At 41.5% G+C, this 22,564-nt stretch overlaps 1 protein-coding gene across 6 annotated transcripts in view; it reads right to left on the reverse strand.

The window, feature by feature from the left end:
- The window catches only part of EPS15L1 (epidermal growth factor receptor pathway substrate 15 like 1), a 52,364-nt gene that overhangs the window by 10,687 nt on the left and 19,113 nt on the right, over positions 1 to 22,564 (reverse strand). For 4 of the 6 annotated variants that reach the window (XM_071577870.1, XM_071577869.1, XM_071577868.1 and 1 more), the window contains 9 exons: positions 22,351 to 22,512; positions 21,150 to 21,347; positions 20,763 to 20,927; positions 18,669 to 18,795; positions 18,500 to 18,550; positions 18,041 to 18,177; positions 16,989 to 17,049; positions 16,539 to 16,621; positions 15,032 to 15,164 (listed from right to left, as the gene is read on the reverse strand). In XM_071577870.1, the coding sequence (XP_071433971.1) occupies positions 15,032 to 15,164; positions 16,539 to 16,621; positions 16,989 to 17,049; positions 18,041 to 18,177; positions 18,500 to 18,550; positions 18,669 to 18,795; positions 20,763 to 20,927; positions 21,150 to 21,347; positions 22,351 to 22,512 (1,117 nt within the window). Of the gene's footprint in view, positions 1 to 15,031; positions 15,165 to 16,133; positions 16,416 to 16,538; positions 16,622 to 16,988; positions 17,050 to 18,040; positions 18,178 to 18,499; positions 18,551 to 18,668; positions 18,796 to 20,762; positions 20,928 to 21,149; positions 21,348 to 22,350; positions 22,513 to 22,564 lie in introns of those variants that run through there. The other 2 variants (XM_071577873.1, XM_071577871.1) reach the window with 2 other exon arrangements.

The raw sequence follows: 22,564 nt of genomic DNA on the forward strand, positions 1-22,564 counted from the left end.
TAATAGGAATATTATAATTCATTCCCATCAGGATACACATACTGGGAAAGCAGAGGGAAATGGAGTCAACCCCCAAATTTCAGGTGTACTTGGCACGTCTGAGCCACAGCCTGGGAGCTTCTAAAAGGTACTTTGGTAGTTGCTCAGGAACTTCAGAATATTTGCTCAACTCTGGGAAATCCTCATTTATCAAAGAGAAATAGAGCAAAGAAACATCCCTGTCTACAACAACCTGGAGGGAAGTTCTGGCCAGGTGGGGGTTGGTCTCTTCTCCCAGGCACTCAGCAATAGGACAAGGGGGGCTCAAGCTCTGCCAGGGGAAAATGAAGTTGGAGAGCAGAAAGAAATTCTTTGCAGAGAGAGTGCTCAGGGATTGGAATGGGCTGCCCAGAGAGGGGGTGGATTCCCCATCCCTGGAGGTTTTTAACCTGAGCTTGGCCGTGGCACTGAGTGCCATGATCTGGTAAAGGGACTGGAGTTGGACCAAGGGTTGGACTTGATGATCTCAGAGGTCTTTTCCAACCCAATCCATTCTATGATTCTATGGATGTGGCACTGAGTGAGAATCCACCATGTCTTGATCCAACCCCACTGTGATCACCAGCCCAGGGCACGGAGTGCCAGAGTGATCCCAGTGGGGTTGGATCAAGGGTTGGATTTGATGATCTCAGGGGTCTCTTCCAACCCAAGTGAGAAGAGAAGAGAAGAGCAACGAGGCTGGAGAAGGGACTGGAGCACAAGTGCTGTGGGGAGAGGCTGAGGGAGCTGGGGGTGTTCAGCCTGGAGAAGAGGAGGCTCAGAGGTGACCTCAGCACTGTCTGGAACTGCCTGAAGGGAAGTTCTGGCCAGGTGGGGGTTGGTCTCTTCTCCCAGGCACTCAGCAATAGGACAAGGGGGGCTCAAGCTCTGCCAGGGGAAATTGAAGTTGGAGATCAGAAAGAAATTCTTCCCAGAGAGAGTGCTCAGGGATTGGAATGGGCTGCCCAGAGAGGGGGTGGATTCCCCATCCCTGGAGGTTTTTAACCTGAGCTTGGCCGTGGCACTGAGTGCCATGATCTGGTAAAGGGACTGGAGTTGGACCAAGGGTTGGACTTGATGATCTCAGAGGGCTTTTCCAATCCATTCTATGATTCTGTGAAAGGGGGAAGCAAGGCAGGCCCCAGCTGAACAAGCACACAGAGACATGGAAAACAAGGCACGAGCAGCAGGAAACAGAACTGGATTTGTTTAGTTATGAGAGTGTTCAAGGGCAACCTGATCATCTTGGAGGCAAATCTGCCATCAGGAAAAAGGCAAATGGGTTTAGACTGGACCAAGAGAGATTCACATTAGACAATCTACAACATTTTGAAAGCTTAAGGATACTCCAGACTGCCCAGGGAATGGAACTTCATTTCATCATCATGTCCATGAGGTTTGAGAAACTGTTTCTAGAAACCACACTGTTTTAGCTGGAGGAGCTCTCAAAGCTTCCCCCAGTACGGTTTCAGAACATTCTCCATCCTGGGTAACACATCTGACAGGAACATACAGATCCCCAGGGCAGCAACCACATGTGGGACTTCTAAAGAGAGGCAGGTCAAGGCAGTGATTTGTCCTTTATGGAGCCAAGTGACCCAATACAGAGGAAATTCCAGCAACATTTGCTCTTCTCACAAGCACAGACCCACCTTCTCCTCAACCTGCCTTTCCTACCAACACAGGCCATGGGAGCTCATCCAGTTCCACCCCTTGCCATGGGCAGAGACACCTTCCACTAAACCAGGTTGCTCCAAGCCCTGTCCAACCTGGACTAGGAGAATTACAAGAGAATTAAAGCATCTGCATTTCTAATTTAAGGCCAAGACAAAAGAAGAGCCCTCCACACTTTTCCTCCTTCCTCTGTTGCCAGTTACCAGCAGGAAAATTCTCTCTCATATCCTCCATCCTGTGTTGCCCCCCAGCCAGTTGGGAGTGAGAGGCAAATCCAACCCATTTTCAGCCAGCCTTGTCTTAGGTTAAACCTCCTGCTACCGAAACCACTTTGTGGAATTGGTGACTGTTAACACAAGCTCTGGGTTTGCAATGTATTTGTTCAGCAAAGCTGGTTTTTCTGGGTGGCCTGTTTAAGGTTCTTGCACAAAGGCTCTGGTGGTTTTGAACCTGCACAAGAGCACTGGGGTTTCTTGTGCTTCATCTTCACAAACCATCACAAAGAACGACTTGGCTGTAGAGGAAATGTCACCATGTTACAAGAAATAGTGCTAATAATGTTGACAAATTTCATTTTACACCCTGAGTGTCATTTTTTTTTTTTCAGATGTTAAAGAATAGGGCAATAATTTTGTTATTTTGGAGAAAAAGTGAAAGATGGAAATCCTTATACAATGGAGTGTATTTTTTGCAGAGCAATTTTAAGGGCAGCACCAAAGCTCAACACACCAACCCATCACTCAGGAGAGTCCAACCCCCAAATCCAAACCCTTTCACTGCCTTTTGTACGTTACTACAGTTTGTTTTACACACAAATGGTTCTGAGGCCTGGCAGAAGTTTCTTTGATTCCGTTAGAAGTTCAAGTTTATTCATTTATTACCCACAAATTAGTAATAATGACACCAGAATTATCTTTCTGGCATCTCTGCTGGCTGACATCAAGTGTTCCTTTCCCAGTGCAGTAAGTGCACACCTCAACACACAAAGATTTTTGTATTCTCAGGTTTAGTGGGTAAAGAATTTGGGTCCAGTATTTCTAGAACGTAAATCCAAAACACCCAAACCACATTAAAAAGTCACCAGTTGAACCTAAAATTCTAATACTGCAAAATATACCCTCAGTAGTTACTGAGATTGCATTAATCTTCCATTTTCTGAAAAATGTTGCATTTTTACATGACCCTGCTCATCATTTTGAGGTATGACAGCACCAAAGTGCAGGCAAACAGTTGTAACCCTTATTTGATTTTTCTGCTAATAGTTTCAGGGGAAAAAAAAACTCAGAAAAAAGCAAAACAGGTCCTATTCTGAAACCACAGCAGTTTCAGCAGTTACCCAAGTGGTGCACCCAAACCACACCGAGGACTCACTTCAGCAAAAAGAGATGATGAACAAAATGGTTTTTACCACAGCAAGTGCTGGTACTTGGAGGGAACTCCACCCATACAAGAGTTTATCTCATTTCATACCCCACAGCAAACTTGAGTGGGGAGGGTTGAGATCTGTATTTCAAGGCAAATAAAACCTCACTGGTAGGATGCAAATACAAGATTTGTCTTCTTGAATTACAAGATATTGATAACAAAGTGTAACATTTATAGTTTTCTCTTTATTCTGTGTTTCAATGCTGGGCTTATCTTTCTGTTTAGAGAAGGATCTTGCTGAGTGATGAGGAGCAGAATTTTCCCTGTCTTTGCAGCCTGGATTGTTCCTGCTCACAGGCAAACAGGGGAGAGCTGAGATGACACAACTTTAAACTTTCCAGGAAACTTTCCAAAGTGAAAAATATGCTTTGGGAAGTCCAAGTTGTGCTGCAGAGAATCAGGAATGGTGGTGTGAGTTGAGTGATTACCTGGGATTATTCCTGAACATACAACCCCTGCAGGGTTTCTGCATCTGCCTCTCACATGGCAGGGGGAGCCTTGCTCTGGATTTGGGGGTTGTGGTGTGGAAGGTCCCTCCCAGCACATCTTTCTCTTGGTACTTTATCAAATCTACATATTCCTTTATCAAATCCACATATTCCTTTACCAAATCTACATATTCCTTTACCAAATCTACATATTCATCAAATCCACATATTCCTTTATCAAATCTACATATTCCTTTATCAAATCTACATATTCCTTTATCAAATCTACATATTCCTTTATCAAATCTACATATTCCTTTATCAAATCTACATATTCCTTTAACAAATCCACATATTCCTTTATCAAATCTACATATTCCTTTACCAAATCTACATATTCCTTTAACAAATCCACATATTCCTTTATCAAATCTACATATTCCTTTACCAAATCTACATATTCCTTTATCAAATCTAGATATTCCTTTAACAAATCTACATATTCCTTTACCAAATCTACATATTCCTTTATCAAATCTAGATATTCCTTTAACAAATCTACATATTCCTTTACCAAATCCACATATTCCTTTATCAAATCCACATATTCCTTTATCAAATCTACATATTTCTTTACCAAATCTACATATTCATCAAATCCACATATTCCTTTATCAAATCTACATATTCCTTTAACAAATCTACATATTCCTTTATCAAATCCACATATTCCTTTATCAAATCCATATATTCCTTTATCAAATCCACATATTCCTTTATCAAATCTACATATTCCTTTACCAAATCCACATATTCATCAAATCTACATAGTCCTTTACCAAATCTACATATTCCTTTAACAAATCTACATATTCATCAAATCTACATATTCCTTTATCAAATCCACATATTCCTTTATCAAATCCACATATTCCTTTACCAAATCTACATATTCCTGACTCACTCAGCAGGTTTTCACCATCCTATGAGATGATCCAGCCCCTCCAGTGATGCAGAGTCAAACCTTCACAAACTTTAGGAACTTTTACCAGTTTTCAGAACTGTGCCTGAAGGTTAATTAATTACATTAAACCAAATTGTCTGCAGGATACTCAGAAGTGTTTGGCTTCAACAGGGGCTATTTCTGAACTGTGATTGGAACTCAGCTGTTTGGTTCTAACATTCTTAGTGCAAAATCCCACGTGTGTTTTTAGTAACAGGAGGAAGAATTTTTCCCGTGCAAAACCCCCCTCGAAACTCTTTCTGCTCAATATTTGCAACGTTTGCACTTTCAGCTCACCCACAACCCCAAAAACCTTTGCTCAAGAGAAATATTCTGAAATTCTACAAACTTCTTGAAAGGTGAGAAATCGTTGACACGTTCAGCCCAACAACCTGCCCTGAAACAGCTTCTAAACAACCCCCTTTCAGCCACCGGTACTGAAACATCTTTGTTGTGAGAGATCAGCACAAACAAGAGAATCAAAGCGTGAATGGAATTTTGAGTTTGTGGCTGGGCAGGTGCTCCACCCATGAGTCATTTATCCTACACAACAAGGGATGCCTGAGCTCTAATGCAACTGTCAGGGCTCTGAGAGGGCACGAAAAATAATGATCTTTTCCTGTCAGTCACAACTTTAAGGCGGATTCTTTCGCTCTGGGCTGCAGATGAGGGGTAAAAAAAAATCAAAGGTAAACAGGCTCTGTGGTACTTGTGAGTAACTCTGGGTGCTCAGAAGGTTCTAAGGAAGCAGGTGTGTGGTACCACACAGAAATAAACACCCCAACAGCCCTGTGATCTCACAGTGAACAAAGAACAGGGCTCTGTATACTCTGCTCCACAGCAAATGATTGATGCCCACAATTGAAATAAATCTGCATTATCTAGAATTAAATTCAAACCCAGGGAATTATTTTACATTATTCTTTCTGATTAATACAATCCTTTCTTTTCTTCCTGCCTCCTGATTACATCCATTATATCCAACATGGCTTCTTGCCTTTAAAATTTACCTCATTAAATACACAATTTCTGTGCAAATCCTGGAGATCCACTGTATGTGGCACAGGTAAAAAAATGACCATGAAAACATGATGTGTTTAAGTATTGCTAAGGCATCATTTTCTTTCAAGAACTGAACTCAATAAATGCACACAACAAAGCAGTCAGGCTTTGGCTTTCAGGGCTTTTTAAGCAAGACACTGAACAAATTGTGAAGGCTGAAGTTTGATCTGAGACACTGAAGATCCAGCTCAGGCAAACAAACTACTGAAAGCCAGTTCTTTGTCCAGCTCAAAGAGCAGCAAAGATCTAAACTCTTCCCCCCCTCACTGAAAAGTGCCAACAGGAGGTCAATGTGCACTGACAGTGCAGATGAAAAATAAGTCTAAAATTGTATAAACAGTCAAACCATAAAATGCCTTCAATTTAGAGAAGTGACATGTACAAAAAAAGGACTATATTTATCATTGACATGAAGGAGGAGGAAGCACCAAATACAAAGGAAGAGCAGCAGAAGAGGCTGCACAAACACAGCCTGCCTGCAGTGCCCTGGGCTGTGTCAGCAGCTGGGGGGGCACAGGAGCACAAGAGGCTCCTGAAATGGTTTAAGGGGTGCAAAAGACACCCCAAAGGAGTGAATCCAGCCCAGAAACTTCTAGCTGGACATCCTGGTCCAGGTGAGCCTGGAATACATGTGCAGATGTGGGATCATCTGGGTGTTCACTCACTAAAGCTGAGGTCAAATTGCTCTCAGAATATTCTCCTTCAGGATCCCTTTGTGAGCACTTGAGTTGCCAAAGCTGTCCAGAATTCCCCTGCAATCTCCCTGGATCCTATTAATAGAATGAAAAGGTCTTTCTGGGACTTGGCTGGTAATTTTTCTTGCATTTCCAGCTTCTCTGGGACTGACAACAACCTTCTGCAACCACCCTTGTGAAGAAAAGGCAAAGGATCCTCACCCCAGAGCAGGAATTAGTGTTTCTGCAGATGATGGAATAAAACACCCAGCACAGCTCAGAGTTTTCAGATTACTTCAATAAACACAAGATTAAGATCCTGATGACCTGTTAAAATCTCAAAGCCCTGACCCCTTTTCAGTTTTTTAAGCCACCAACAGGTTCAGGTATCATTTCTCTTTATCTGCCAACTGGTAAGAGTAAAAAACAGGATTTGATCAGTCAGATTTTACTTAAATAAGCTCCTTCTGTCTTTGCAGGTGGGACAACAAAATATATTTTCCAGTCTTGCAATTAGTGGTTTGGTAAAATACTGAACCCCAACCCCTTGGCTGGTTAAATTTCTTATCAGTAACATCATTACTATTCCTCTGTAATCATTTCTAGTCACTTGTATGAAAGATTCTGTGCCAGCCTTTGTGCTTGCACTGAGTTCTGGAGCTCTACACAAGCCAGGCCCCTCAGAGGGATTGGAGTCAAAACTTCCTAACCCAGGGCAGGCTGTTGCTCCCTGGGCTGTCTTCTTTTTTCCAATATTTTGACATTTCAAACCCACAACCAGTAATACAAGCACTGTGAGAACAGAAGTGAAGCCCTTAACCCAACAGGGTTAACACAGAGGTGTTAACCACTAACCTCTGAAATGCCAAGCTATAAATTGCCATCATACACCAGACCTACAAAAAATTAATGGATCACAAAACAAAGACAAACTCCCTGTGTGCACCTGAAATAAGATTTTCCCAATCTAATTTATTTTAATACCTGTATTTCAAAATAACAGATAAATAACAGCATTAATTTCTTTTCTATATGGGATGAATTCAATGTATTATTCCTTTCAATTTGCCCAGAGAGGCTGTGAACTCTCCATCCCTGGAAGTGTCCAAGGCCAGGTTGGACAGGGCTTGGAGCAACCTGGGATAGTGGAAGATGATAATGAATGAGATGATCTTTAGGGTGCCTTCCAGCCCAGACCATTCCATGATTCTGTACATCCCAGGTTTACATTGTGTTTTTCTTCTATTCATGTAGTGTCATTCCAAAGAAAAACCAAATTTTTGAAGTGCATTAACACTGGAGAAGTTCACTATTAATGTAGTATCCATCACCTCTATCAGTCACTAACATAAAATAATTAATGTAATATAAATTATACCATTTACACAGGCTAAAAAATACAAGAGTAATAAAATTAGGCAGTTAGCAATGAGACAAGGGGGAACAGGCTCAAGCTCTGCCAGGGGAAACTGAAGTTGGAGATCAGAAAAAACACTCTTTCCAGAGAGAGGAATCAGGGATTGGAATGGGCTGCCCAGAGAGGGGGTGGATTCCCCATCCCTGGAGGTTTTTAAGGTGAGCTTGGATGAGGTACTGAGTGCCATGATCTGGTAAAGGGACTGGAGTTGGACCAAGGGTTGGACTTGATGATCTCAGAGGGCTTTTCCAATCCAATCCATTCTATGATTCTATGGATGTGGCACTGAGGGAGAATCCACCATGTCTTGATCCAACCCTACTGTGATCACCAGCCCAGGGCACTCCGTGCCCTGGGCTGGTGATCACAGTGGGGTTGGATCAAGGGTTGGATCAAGGGTTGGATCAAGGGTTGGATCAAGGGTTGGACTTGATGATTTCAGAGGTCTTTTCCAACCCAATCCATTCTATGATTTGCTAAATAATTATTGCAAGAAAGCTGCACACTGCATTGGAAAGTCCATTTTCTTCCAGTGTTTTTAGGGGTTTTATTCCAGTGACACCAACTATGCCCTCCTATTTTAGTAACATATGCAGGAATATTGTGTGGTGGATGTGCAGCACAGGTCACTGAAGGCACCAACAGCCTCAAAGGCACCAAAGCATCTCTGTGTCCCTTGGGGGAAAGTAAAGAGGAAAGTCCAGATAATGCAAAGCATCATCAGGCACTGAGTGTATCCTACAGCTTTTGGTGTGATACATGAGTTGGGAGGCAGGGCATGTGCTACAGCTTTTGGTGTGATACATGAGTTGGGAGGCAGGGCATGTGCTCCTGACCTTGCAGCATGAACTCCACAGGGAATTCTTGTGTCTGAAAGGATGCAGGAAAGGCAGGTTAAGGTGGCACAGCCAGCACTGCTCTTCTCACATCCTCACCGTACAACATCAGTAAGGCAGGGGCATGACCTTCTCTATTAGGAGGGGTCAAGTGTTGCTCTTCCTCCCTGGACACAGAGTGACTTCCTTGAGGAACTGGAGGAGCTGGCAAGTTGTCCATAGCATAGAGAGTGATGTGTCAGATGCTTGTCAGTAGTGGTTTGTCTCACTGGTTAACAGCGCTGCGATAACCGCAATGTGGAGTGCATGGGGCTGCTCTGAAAGGAAGTGGTAAGGGTGGGGCAACAGCACTGGGTCCCACGATCAAAGCACTAGAGCATTGAATTTTACTTATAACCCAATCACTGACACCCACACAGTAACTTCCTGTACTTTAAAAAAAAAAAAAAAAAAAAAAAAAGAAAAAAGAAAAGGAAAAAAAAAATCTGTTTCTCTCTTTCTGTAATCAACAACTTTTACCTAGAAACTAGTTAGCGGTGAACTCTGACTGATTTCAATCTGCAGCTCACAGCAGAAAATATCATTTTTAATCTGTGTGAACCTACAAAAGCAATTTCAACTGACAGGTTTCAGTCTACCAGTTCTTTCAGAATTTTTTGTTCTTGATTACACAGAATAACTTATAAACCCTGAGAATTAGCATGAGAAATGTAAAGAGCCCAGAAGTTCGGTAGTGCTGAACACCACAGGCAATGTTTGTGCCAGAAACCAAAGTGTACTGATAGATCCACAAAAGTCAGTAATGTTTTAGGGGATTTTGAGAAAACAGTGCACAGCAGAACTTAAGATTCCTGTTACAGGACACCTTTGTCTAAGGATGTTGAGATACACAACTATTATTTGTTTTCCATTTATCACAGCCCTTTACAGAATACACACATTATTTCTGTCTGGAATTTCTTTGGTGGTTTTTTTTTTTGAGCATTATTCAAGATAGAGCATCAATAAATAGAGAAAACCTTCCACTCCTCTCCAAAGAAACCTGTAAGTTCTCCAGTACCACCAGGTGAACATCAGATACTCTAGCCAGGTCCCAGGGGAGTCCTACAAAACCCAATGCCCATTAGGAACTTTGTGGATATGAACAGAGAAAGAACATGCACACACTGCCTTGGGATTTTCTTTAGAACTGTCCAGTCTGAAGAACTAAAGAAATTCTTCATAGCTGATCTTCCTCAACCTAAAAAGAGAATCTTAAACCAGGTAAGGGGCAGCAAGTTGGAGCTGTGATGTACACAGGTATCCAGGCCTCTGGAACACCTGATCCTTGCCATTGGCTGTTTGGATTCACTGAGTTATTAACCTTCCTCCAAAAGTCTTTTAAAAAGTCCTTAAAAAGTCTTTTACAAGTATTTTCAAAAGTCTTTTAAAAGTCCTTAAAAGTCTTTTTAAAGTCTTTTCAAAGTCTTTTCAAAGTCTTTTCAAAAGTCTTTAAAAGTCTTTAAAAGTCCTCTAAAAGTCCTTTAAAAGTCCTTTAAAAGTCCTTTAAAAGTCCTTTAAAAAGTCTTTTAAAAATCTTTAAAAATCTTTAAAAAGTCTTTAAAAAGTCTTTAAAAAGTCTTTAAAAAGTCTTTTAAAAATCTTTCAAAAGTCTTTTAAAAGTCTTTTCAAAGTCTTTTAAAAGTCTTTTAGAAGTCTTTACCTCTGAACAGTTATATTGAAAACAACACAATAGGGCATTTAAGCAGAAATGCAAACATGACATTTCTCTAGGACCAAGCCAGGTAACATCTAAAAGATCTTGAAAGATCTTCAGTTCAAAGTGGAGTGAGAAAGAAGGAGAATTATTTATGATGACCAGAACAAGCATAAGCCTGAGATTCTACCCAAGATACAACACTAAGGAAATTGTCATCTCCTCTCTTTAATTTTAGTACTCAAGAATGGAAAGATATGGATCTGACTGGTGTCTAATCCATGCCACACAGTGAGGCTTTGCCTATCCCCGGCCGATAGTACCAACCACAGACAGTGTGAACTGAACTATCTGTTCAGACACCCAGGTCACAGCTTCTCCTCACTGTTCCAGCTGTGAAAAAACCCAAACACCAACTGAAAACAAACCAACCAACCAAAACAACCGACCCATTTTCACTTTACAAGCAGCCAGCAAACAGGTCAAGGTGTGCATGATGACCCACTGCAACACTGCCAGAACAGAAGTGCCCTGGAGATGCACAGAGATCCCCTCCAGAGCCTGGACATGGGAGCAGGTCCCCTGAACTACAAACTCCTTTCAGAGTTTTTTCCAGGCACATATGAAGGCCTTTTGCTCTGACCATCTCTAAATGGAAACACAGCCTGTGTCCCAAAGACTCCATTTCAGGGCCAGTGCTCTACAAGTTCTTTGTGAAGGACTTGGATGCGGGACTGGAAGGCAGAGTAGGTGAGTTCAGTGACGACACCAAGCTGGGAGGAGCTGTCGAGTCCCTCAAAGGCAGAGATGTGCCCCAGAGAGACCCTGACAAATGAGAGGGCTGGGCAATCCACAACCAATGGCAAGTTTAACATGGACAAGTTCTGGATTCTGCTCCTGGGCCAGGGCAGCCCTGGATGCACGGACAGACTGGGGAGTGAGAGGCTGGAGAGCAGCACCACAGGAAAGGACCAGGAGTCCTGGGCAGTGGCAAGTTGGATATCAGTCAGCAGAGTGTCCTGGCTGCCCAAAGGGCCACCATGTCCTGGGGGCATTGGGCCCAGAATCACTGGCTGGTGAGGGAAGGGATTGTCCTGCTCTGCTCTGCACTGGGGCAGCCTCAGCTCGAGTGCTGGAGCAGCTTGGGGGACACAATGTCAGAAGGATCTAAAGCTGTTGGAGAGTGTCCAAAGGAGGGACACAGGGATGGGGAAGGGTCTGAGGAGCAGCTGAGGGCACTGGGCTTGTTCAGCTGGGGCAGAGGACACTGAGGGGAGACTCCCTGGGGGCTGCAGCTCCTCCTGAGGGGAGGTGGAGGGGCAGACACTGAGCTCTGCTCTGGAACCAGGGACAGGACCCAGGGAAAGGCTGGAGCTGTGCCAGGGGGTTGGGATGGATCTCAGGGAAAGGCTCTTCCCCCAGAGGGTGGTGGGCACTGACCAGGTTCCCCAAGGCACTGGGCACAGCCCCAAGGCTGCCGAAGCTCCAGGAGGGTTTGGACAATTGGACAGAGACAGGGTGGGATTGTTGGGGTGTCTGTGCAGGCCAGGACTTGAACTGGATGGTTCTTGTGGGTCTCTTCCAATCCAGAACATTCCATGATTCTAAGTGTTTCCCTGGTCCTGTGTTCAGCTCCAGGAGTTTGCTCTGTCTTTGCCTTTGTGAAGGAACAAGATTTGATGCCCAAGACCTCCTTCACCTGGACAAAACACAGATTCATGGCAGGACAAGAACTGGGGCACACTTTGCTCCAAGACACCTTCAGTACCTCAACTGACTATCAGACATGTCACAGAACCCCTCAAAAGCTTTGCATTCAGAAAAACACGATATTGGGAACAATCCCTGGTGGATCTGGTTGGTCTCCTCCTCCACAGCTACCTGGGAAATCAGAGCTTTCAATGCTCTGCAAAAGTATCTGTGTTTTCTACTTGACTGCAGAGGTTTGAGGACAAGGAAAGGTTTCTGTTAGAGCTCTTTGCACCTGCCTACCACACTGTAAGCAAACCACAAAAGTGCTTTTCATTATTAAAAATCCCCTCCAACAGAAAGCAGAGTTTTACTAAAAAGAGTATGAACTGGGAACAGAAAGGCAAATTACAGGTTTGTCTGGTAATAACAAACATTTATTCCTCCTTCAGCAAGATCTTTATCATCTACTTGTTTTTTAATTAAACAGACCAATGAGAAAGGTAAGAAACAACGGAAGTTTCTTGTTTGTTGGCTGAGCAGTGCTCCCATTTCTAACACACACTTCAGGCCTGTATCTCTTGCTGCAATCACACTATATTACTATATAATTTCTCATGCTTTAAGTAACCACTGAAGATTGTCTTAGTTGTGGAAGGAAGGGAGGAGTAGAACTGCAAAAGCACATGAGGCTCATTTGCTTTAAAAAAACCCCCCTGCTTTGTTTCCTCCTGAGTCTATTTTATCATAACAACATTTGCTTTTGGTAGAGCAGCGGAACCTCATAAATGTTGTCTCTCTAGAGGAGGGGAAGGGACACATTTCAACAGCTTTTAACATACTGGCTGAGTGCACATGTCAAAATTGAAACCAAATCAATACAGCCAAGCATTGACCAAATTCCTCAACATGTACTAAAGAGAGAATGAGGAGACACAAATACAAAAAAACCTCATGGAGGTGAGTCAGTCCTCACCTTTGCTGCCACCATTACACTGAATTTGCTAAGAATAACCATGTTTCAAACAAGGAACTTAAAGAAACCACATATAAGAGATAATATAGGTATATTTAGTTATTTGTTTGACTCCTCCAACTTCATATAGGCTCTTTAAACACTATTCATGTAACTTTTTTTTTAAATGGCCACTTATATTCTTTTCTTGAAAACCAAATAAATAAAGAAAAATAACATCATTCACAGTAAGATTCCCTTCAGCTTTTCTATTTCTGCTTTTATTCATGTCTGTCCCAGTGGTTGATATTTGTCAGTATAGCACATTATGTGTGTTTTTTTAGTTACAGAAGGCTCTCCAGTACCTCAATAGTAATAAACACTTAGACAAAGCAAGCCTGGAACAAACTGCTTCAAGAACTTTTCCACAATCCTAGAGCATTTCCTGACAGATTTGCATCAATACCCACCCACACAGAACCTCATCACTTGATTTCAAGGCTTTGTTGTGCACCATAATCTCTTCAGCAATGAAATTAGAGGAACAGGAACAAACACTGGTCTGCCTGTGAGTCTACTGTGTGAAATAAGTCTCTTTCCAACCTTAACTCAATCTATGGGATAGGTAGTGACATTTTCAGGATACCTTGGTAATAGAAAGCACTTTTCAACTGATCCAAGGAGGTTTTTCTAGAATAACTGCTTTGAAAAACCAGCCAGGTCAACAATATCTGCTACAAACAGGATGCAGGTTGGATGCTCTGCTCCAGAATGCACCAGCAGAGAGGCAACAATCCACACACTTACACATGAGACACTCCTGGATCAGGTCTCTCTGTACTTCCTGACACTGCCAGTGGCTACACAGGATACCAGATATGGACTCAGGTGTTTAGTGAAAAATTTTGTGTCTATTCATAAGCAGAATCCTCCTTTTGCTGAGTTTTTTTGAGCCAACTGAATGTTCCCTCCCAGTATCAACTGAACTCCACCACTGCTGAAAAAAGGAGACTCGAAACTAACAGTTCTAAGTGGCTTCAGTTCTTTAAACAGTTTCACTGGTAGCTGAATGTTTTGAAAACAGCTCCAGGGAGGGCAAACAAGTAGAAAAAGCAGCTCCATTCAGAGAAATCTTATCTTCAATTCAGGAGATTTATACATCTCCCAGAATTCCCATACATAATGGCTTTGACACAGGGACAAGCCATATATTCAGGAAGTGTTTTATGTTTATTTTTAAGGTGTGAATGCAAGAATGATGATACATGGACAGACAGAGCAGGACAGGCCTGTCCAGCCTTGCACTCTGTTCTTGTCACTAACTGGGAGCAGATGCCTCAGGAAGAACATCCAAACAAGGTCAAGGTGCAGCCTAAGTCAGACTGCCCTGCAGCCACTCAGCTACCCAGGAGCCAGAGAGAGTATTTTGGCTTCTGGAACACTCTCTTGTCCCTATTTTTTTTTTAAAGAATTATCTAAGGGGCTTTTTTAAGTACATTTAAACTTTTTTGCACTCACCATATTCTCCAGCAATCACAGAAATAAATCCTAAATTTGGGTTATTGTATAAACCCAAAGCCCTTTGTTTATTTTGAAGGTGCTATTTACTAATCTTATGTGTTGCCTATTTGGAATACAGATAATTTTTTCCATCCCCATTCTTCCTTGCCACAGGTGACTTTACAGATCTGTCACACTGCTCCCTCACCAGGAGGGAGCAGTTTTCCAGTCTGTTTTCACAGACTTTCACAGACTTTCACAGACTATTCTGAGTTGGAAGGGACCCACAAGGATCATCGAGTCCAACTCTTAAGTCAATGGCCCACACAGGGGATTGAACCCATGACCTTGGCATTATCACAACCAAGTTTTAACCAACTGAGCTGATCTCAGGGTCCTTAGGGTCCACAGGTGACCTTACAGATCTGTCACACTGCTCCCTCACCAGGAGGGAGCAGTTTTCCAGTCTGTTTTCCAGTCTGAAGGGTTCCAGTCTGGTTTACTGACAATTTTGCTGATTTGCTGATAATCTCATACCTTCCTCTGTTGTTGAAATGTAAGATAATGAGACAGAGGACTCACATCTTGTTCTTATATACATCAATATACTGAAAATTGGGGGAACTAACTGTTAAAAGAAGAAAACCTCCTTACCACTGGGTGGCTTGGGTCGTGGAGGGATGTTTTTCTTCGGTGGCAATGCTGGTGTGTCTGATTTGCTTTTGAAAGGGTCATCTGAGAATCCCACTCCTCCAAAAGAGGAGGCAAAGGGGTCTGAGGCTACTGACTACAGGAAGGGAAAAAGGAAAGAAAAAGGATGTGAGCACACTGTAGAAAACCTGTGGTTTCATCAAGCTGCAAGTTAACTCAAGTTAACTTCAAAAACAGAATTATCAGTGATGCAAAAGGCCAGAGACAGGTGCTAAGGTGTCACCAGCACTCAAAAGAATGAATGCTCTGATCATGTAAGTACTTGTAGAACTTTCAGCCCCAGCAAGAAGCTGGTGAAAAAAATAAAAGGAAGTAAAACTCTACTTTGTACTGTTTAGCAGTGAACAGTGTGACCTTCACTCTGATCAACAGAACCAAGGCAGAACCTGGAAAAACACAGCACAGAATGGAGAGCTTTATCACAGGCTTTTCTGGAGTTACACAAAGCTATGCAAAAGCTCAAGGAAAATCCCAAAAGTATTTATTTAATGTGTCCTGTATTCAGCTGGCTTTTCTGAAGCACTCTCCTGTTGATTAAGAAGGGCACAAAACTTATGCCATGCAGGGGAATTTTTCACTGTGAATTGCAGAAAGATGAATTTTGGAGGCAAAGCTAAAAATCACAGTCAAACCTTTGCCAGATACATCAATATTGGCAAAGGCTGTTGCCATCTAGTGGAGAGTTAAAACCCTCCCAAGTAAGGAAAGTTAGAAAATGCCCCAAGAAATGTAATTAGTCCAGGTGATATGATAATCTATTTTATTTTTAACATTTACTCTGCAATGTTCAAGAGTTACTGTGGAATTCCAAACTCCACCTCAGGAAGGTAACAGCAGATAAAGCCCTTTCCAATTAGCCATTTATTTCAGGTGTGTCCTGAAACTTTTTCTTCATCTGCTATTTAATATGAACAGAAACTGAACATTTAAAACATAAGAAAGACTGACTGACTGTTAAAGAGTGGGGTGGGTTTACAGTAAGGTTAGTTTACATATATTGAGTGTGTTTTGTTAATGGTTGGACTTGATGATCTTGGAGGTCTTTTCCAACCTTACTGATTCTGTGGTAAGTTTAGGAACAAATCAGGCTACTGTAATTCTATGAAGTATCCAAGAAGCAGATCCCAAAATTTATAGAAGTATAGGAAACAGATTAATACCTGGAACCTCTTCTTACAAGTTACAACTACAAGGTAATTTCTTTTGCTCATCTGGTATTTGAAAATGATTGTGGAAAGTTGATTTATCCCCACTGAATCCACCAGTCTTGCTGAGGCTTTGCCATGTATGACATGGATGGAAAATGCTTTGCTGAGTAACTGTTGAGCTGATTGGAAAAAAATTAACAGAACTGGGTTGTCAGCTGAAAAGTTACAATCCTATCACACACTTCAAAAAGTATCTGTACCTCCATTTTTAAAAGGACAGTTGCTTTCCTTGGAACCTTTACCTTTGACATCTGACTGAAGTCTGCAAATCCCTCCCCACCACTGAAAGCACCACTTCCAAATGGATCCAGGGTTCCAAATGGATCTGAAACAGATACAGGGGGAAAGAAGTTATTTTGAATAATACTTAAGAATTCTTGGTGGTGTCAATGAAATACAAAACTCTGCAGGTGACTAAAACACTTGAATTTTGACCTGGCAGGAGATGTTACAAGAGAATTCCATACAACAACAGGTTTTCTACCAGTTGTTTAGAGAGGGAAAAAGAAGAAGAAAAGAAAAAAACTGAAAGAAATAATGTCCCAAAGATTTACTCTTCATAATCCATAACAGGACCATGATGCTTTTTATCAACAGTTCACAAGACTCTGTTTTCCACTCTTACATTTGAGTCTTCTTTTATAAAAAGGTAACTCCTTATTGATCTTCATGAGAAAATGTTTTCTTCTTACCTGGACCTTTTGAAGAGATACCAGGAGATGTAAAAGGGTCAGTGCTTTCAAAAGGGTCAGGCTAAATAAGAACAGAGAGACATAATCATTGTTCTGCTGCACTGTGCACTTGCCTTTTTATGCATAACAGAATCACTTGCTTTAAGGCAAATTGTTTCCAGTTTTAGATCACTCTGTTCAGTGGACATAGAGTAGGATAAAATCAACTGATTATATGAAATTTGGCCATTGATAGCCTTGAAGGAAATAGCAAGAACTTACAAGTGAGAAGGGCATCCCACTGAGACACAGAAACATCAGTTACCAGGGGAAAATATGAAAATACACCCACTAGTGTTGAGTCTCTAAGCAATAGGGACTGAATATTCAAGTCTTTGTATCATTATTAATCCAGAGTCTGTAAATTGCTTCTCTTGGAAGAGATGGTGTTCACAGTTGCTTACAAATGTTTACAGCTGCCCTTCAGTTTGACAAGTCTGCTTTGATCCAATGTTCTATTGCAGGACAAACTACCCTCCCACTCACTGAAACTGGAAACTCTCCTTACTCTTGGGTGGCAGCACTCAGTGAGTGAGGGAAAGACTAATGAAACAAACCAAAAAATCCATCACCCCCAAACAGGCACCCACATGGGGGTCAGGACAGGCTCAGAACTGTGACTATAACTGTGATTTACCAACTGTGTTGTGTGCAGCCCTTCCACTATCCTGGCTCTTCTGAGGGTTCTGGAATCCTTTGAGCACAGCCCTTCCTTGATTCCATTCACTGTGGGACTGCACAAATCCAGGGAATGGAGGAAATGCTGAGAAGAAGTGGGTGCTGGTGGCTTGAAATTCCCAACAGAGGGGAAAAATATCCACCTCCCTGCCCCTCATAATCATGGAACCAGAGAGAACACCTCTGATTGCCTCAACAATCCACACTGACATTTGAGGAGTAAAATGGATGATATTTCACCAGTTAGTGGAAAAGTATTTTGTGTTATTCCACTCCTTTTAGCTTTCAGACAATAGTAAACAAATCTATTAAGTCTAGATTTAAAACTGACTGACCTTTGAGGGTAGAGCAGGACGTTTTGTGAATGGATCTGAGGTAAATGGGTCACTCTTCACCTGTTTCTTGAAGAAATCCTCGGGGGCAGAACTACGAAATGGGTCACTTTCCTTAAAGGGATCACCTCCAAAGGGATCTAAGGGCATGAAAAGGAAAACAGAATGTACAGAATGTAGCACTTAATGTAACTGCAAATAACATTCCATATGGACCTCATAGTCCCTGATGTAATTTCTTTAGAAACACACAGTGATTTGGTCAATCTGCTAAACTTGCAGAGACCTCTTTACAGAGGGTATTTACTAAGTTTGAATTACACATTTGTCATTAACACCTTGATCCTGAGGGCACACCCTGTCAGGTTCCCAAAATCTGAAGCCAGGGAAACCTTGGAAATCTTTGTGTTTGGTTCCAGGTTGTTCATACCACACTTGTCCTGTCATTCAAAGGGCTGTTACCTGCTGGAGCAGGTGGTTGTTCTGCAAAAGGATCATGCTGGAATGGGTCACCTGTGAAGAAGAGAAAAATAATTTGTTTTATCCACTATGCAGCAAGATGATAAGAGTTTGTGAAAATATTAATTTAACAATTGGTTTTCAAGATCTCAGGCAAGAACTTGTCACTTACTGCCTTTGAAGGGGTCTGCTCCCTTAAATGGATCAGATTTGAAAGGATCTTCTGACTGGAATGGGTCTGTATGCAATTCTTGTGTGTTATTGGTAAACATCAAGGCTTTATTCTTGAATGGGTCATCCTAAAATTTAAGAGGGAAAACATCACAGGATTAAAATGCTCAGTGAGACACTTAGAAGAAATTCTATGCTATCCTGGCTCCTGACTGACAAAAATTACTTCCTCAAGAACTTTCTGAATACTTGGCTTCCAAATAGAAGTAATTAATGCAGTAGAAGGAAATACACAGCCCAAGGCTACACAGAACATCAAAAGATAAGAGTACCTACAACAATTAAAGGTTAAAATTAAAATACTCAATTCTCAAATACTTCAATAATAAAAACAAACCAACACTGAACCATCACACTACCAAAAAAATTCCTTCCCCACCTTATTTTGTGGCTCAGCTTCAGGTAAGACACTTATTTAAAAGATAAGGATAAGTAGATCATTTGCAGACTACAAAAGCAAGAAATTACCACTGAGTGGTCACACTCTGGGTTGCTTCTTGTTAACTCTTTCTTGAGCTTAAAGCTCCAAGTACTGATTTCTTTGTGCAGGGTCACTCCAACACTTTGGAGACAGAGGTTTCTGAGCAGAGCCCAAATGGAAGTTTGTCAAGTTGCAAAATTATCCTGCACGAACAAGCAGCAAATTGAAGTTCTGAAACCTCTTCTTGACATTCCCTGGGGTTGTTCTGGGCCTGTTTTGGGGGGGTCTCTGATGAAACCAGCCCTTGTACAGCAGTTCCAGGGAAAACCTGAGCCATTCCATCCCAAAATAAGGAATACCCAGCACCAACTGCCCCCTCTCACTGCCCAAACACCAGAGACAGCACTTCTTTCATGGCTTTACAAGATGCAAATGAAAACATCTCAACTCCTTCTCAGAACAGCAGGGAGGGAGCTGGGGAGAGGAGGAAGAGGAAGGAAGAAGTGAGAAACAGGAAAGGGGCACAATGGTTTAAAAAAATTACTATGAACATACACGAGTGTCTTCTTCCAGTAAGTGATTCTTTGGTTTTGCAAGTAAGAGAAACATCTGGAAGCTTCCAGTGGAAATTAAATATAGTATTTATGCAAGCCATGCAAGCACAGAAACCAAGCACTGAAGTGGTTTTAAGGCCATGTTTCTCAATTTATGGGTTTTAGCTACACTTTTCCTCTTTTCAGCAGCTCCTTTTTACAGAGCAAGTGTAAAAAAGTGTAAAAAAGTGTAAAAAATACTGAATATTTACTAATTAGCTGTCCATGATGAATCTTTAACTTCATCCTAAACACACAGCAAATACTGTTCTGGAAAATATGATTTCCTAATGAGGAAGCATCAAGTACATGTGCAAGGAGAATCAAGTAACTGTGTAACTTTTATATTTAAGAGAAGAAACAGGTTTTAAGAAAAGAAAATTCTTGTAATTTAGGGGATTATTCAGTATGTAAATCAACAACAGAAATTGTCTGGAAAAATCTTTAGGAACTTGAAGGATTTTATGATTTGGGAAAAATACTGATTAAAAGAAAACACAGTAACTGAGATAAATAGTGATGGAATTATTGAAGCAGAAGAGAACCATCCATGTATTCTGGGAAGGGAACAATATGTAGTAAACACAGCTCACTGAAAAGGAGGAATTTGTAGAGCTTTTTTTGGAAGTAAGAAGGAAATAGATGGTTTAAGGGAAGTTTACAGCAAGAGAAGGTAACTGGGCAATGTGCAAGAACAAACAAAACACCTGAACTGGAAATAAAGTCCCACCTCCTTCCTGAGACTGAACCCAAATCCAGGGTTAACAGAACCTTTTCTTTTTGGTTCCATAATTACAGCCTGCTGACATATCCACTCTGCTACAGTTACACAGGCACAAAATCCCAGCAGAAGATCTAACAAAAGGTTTAAAAATCCCTTTTTCCACCAGCATTAGAGTTTTGCCCTGCCTTGCTGGGATTGCAGTGTCTCCCAACAGACCAAGACCCAGCTACTTAAGATGAGGTGCAAGACACAAGTTTACTTTCTGTCAAATACACTAAACAACAGTAATGTTTTTACCATAGTTCCATAATTGCTCCTTTCTGTCTGCCCAAGGCCTTCACTCATATCAGCCAGATTGGTCAGGCTGCCCCCATGAATCCCATTCAGAGCCTCACTGTACTCCTCGATGCTCTTGTTCACTTCCTGCTGGCTCTCCTGCAGCTGGGACAGTTTACTTCTTGCCTGAGAAGGAAAATTCTCATCAATCACTGTTGCCAGACAGTTGCATTTTCCCCCCAACAGAACTGAACATTTCCTGACTCAGCCTGGGAATAAACCTCTGAAGAATGAGCCCAAAAGGTTGATTTCATGAGCCAGTACTTGTTTTTATTTCTGAAAAATAAAACTTTCTGGGTGACATTCAGATGTCAAATAGCAAAAAATTGTACCAACTACAGTGAATACCTGGTTTATTTCTTCCTGTGTTGATTTTAAAGATTTGATTATTGTTTCAAGCTGCACTTTTCCAGCCTGGATACTCTGCTCTAGCTGAGTCTCTTCTTGCTGCAGGCGATTCAGCTCTGCTTTGGCTCTGTTGAGATCATCTTCCTGCAATTTTAAATCTGATTCCTGAGACTGGATCTGCATTTTCAGTGATGAAATCTGAAAGGAAGTGTTCGAAAAATCAAGGGGAAATTTGAAATAAATATAACTTATTATTAATTTACAATACAAATAACAGGAAGGTGTTCGAGCAACCCAATTGCTAAGGAAAATAGTTAGAACTTAATATGAAGAAATTCATGCTGCACAAATCCATGAGAAAAGCACATTCAATAAAACCAGGAAACACTATTTTAAGGAAAATAGTTAGAACTTAATATGAAGAAATTCATGCTGCACAAATCCATGACAAAAGCACATTCAATAAAACCAGGAAACACTATTTTAAGGAAAATAGTTAGAAGTTAATATGAAGAAATTCATGCTGCACAAATCCATGAGAAAAGCACATTCAATAAAACCAGGGAACACTATTTTAAAGCACAGAAATGCCACACTAATTACAAAGGTAAATAAAAGGTGTTTCTTAGATGGCCACCTTGCAGTTTTCAGAGTCTGGGTCCTTTCCCACTCATTTATCAAGTAGTATAAAGTTGTTTTTTAATGCTGATAAAAGTTCAAATTACAGAGTTGCTTTTAGGTTTCCTTCTTCAACACTTCATGTCACACACAATGTTTCTGCCTTAAGGTAACTTGCTATTTTCACTGGCAATTGTATCCCCCTGAAAACCCACTTTTAACTCACTCCTGGTGACATTCAGAGTGACCAAACCCTGCACCACTGCCATGGACTGACTCGTAGCTCAGCACTGATGCTTTTTAGCTGCCCCAGCAGGTTGAATAAATGTTTCATATATTTTCAGAACAACAATGCCTGTAAAAAGGGACCCCTGAAGATCATCTGGTTCAACCCTCCAATTATGACCACAATGGAAGGCATTTAGGTGAGCAAAATCCTTTCCTGGATCTCTGTATTTGTGTGGAAACTGCTATTTATGGTAAACATGAATAGAGAAAGCAAGCTTGTTCTTTAAACAAATAGAATTTCCTTCAAGAGAGGACAAAGCACTCCTGTGCATGGCCAGAATTAACAGGCACTCACCACCTGTGTTTCTTCCTGGCATTTCTGCCTGACATCACTCAGCATATCCTTCAGTTTGGCTTTCTGCTGGTCCATCTCATCCAGGCGGTCCTGGGCATCTTGTTTCTGAGCCTCCAGCTCTTGCAAGGTACTTGTCTCCCTGTCCAAATCATTCTGCAGCTCCTGAGGAGAATTCCACAGTTTGTAGCTTACATTTAGTTGTTGTCTTAAGGAA

This window comes from Pithys albifrons, chromosome 27 (genome assembly GCF_047495875.1).
Source record: "Pithys albifrons albifrons isolate INPA30051 chromosome 27, PitAlb_v1, whole genome shotgun sequence".
Taxonomy (NCBI): Eukaryota; Metazoa; Chordata; class Aves; order Passeriformes; family Thamnophilidae; genus Pithys; species Pithys albifrons.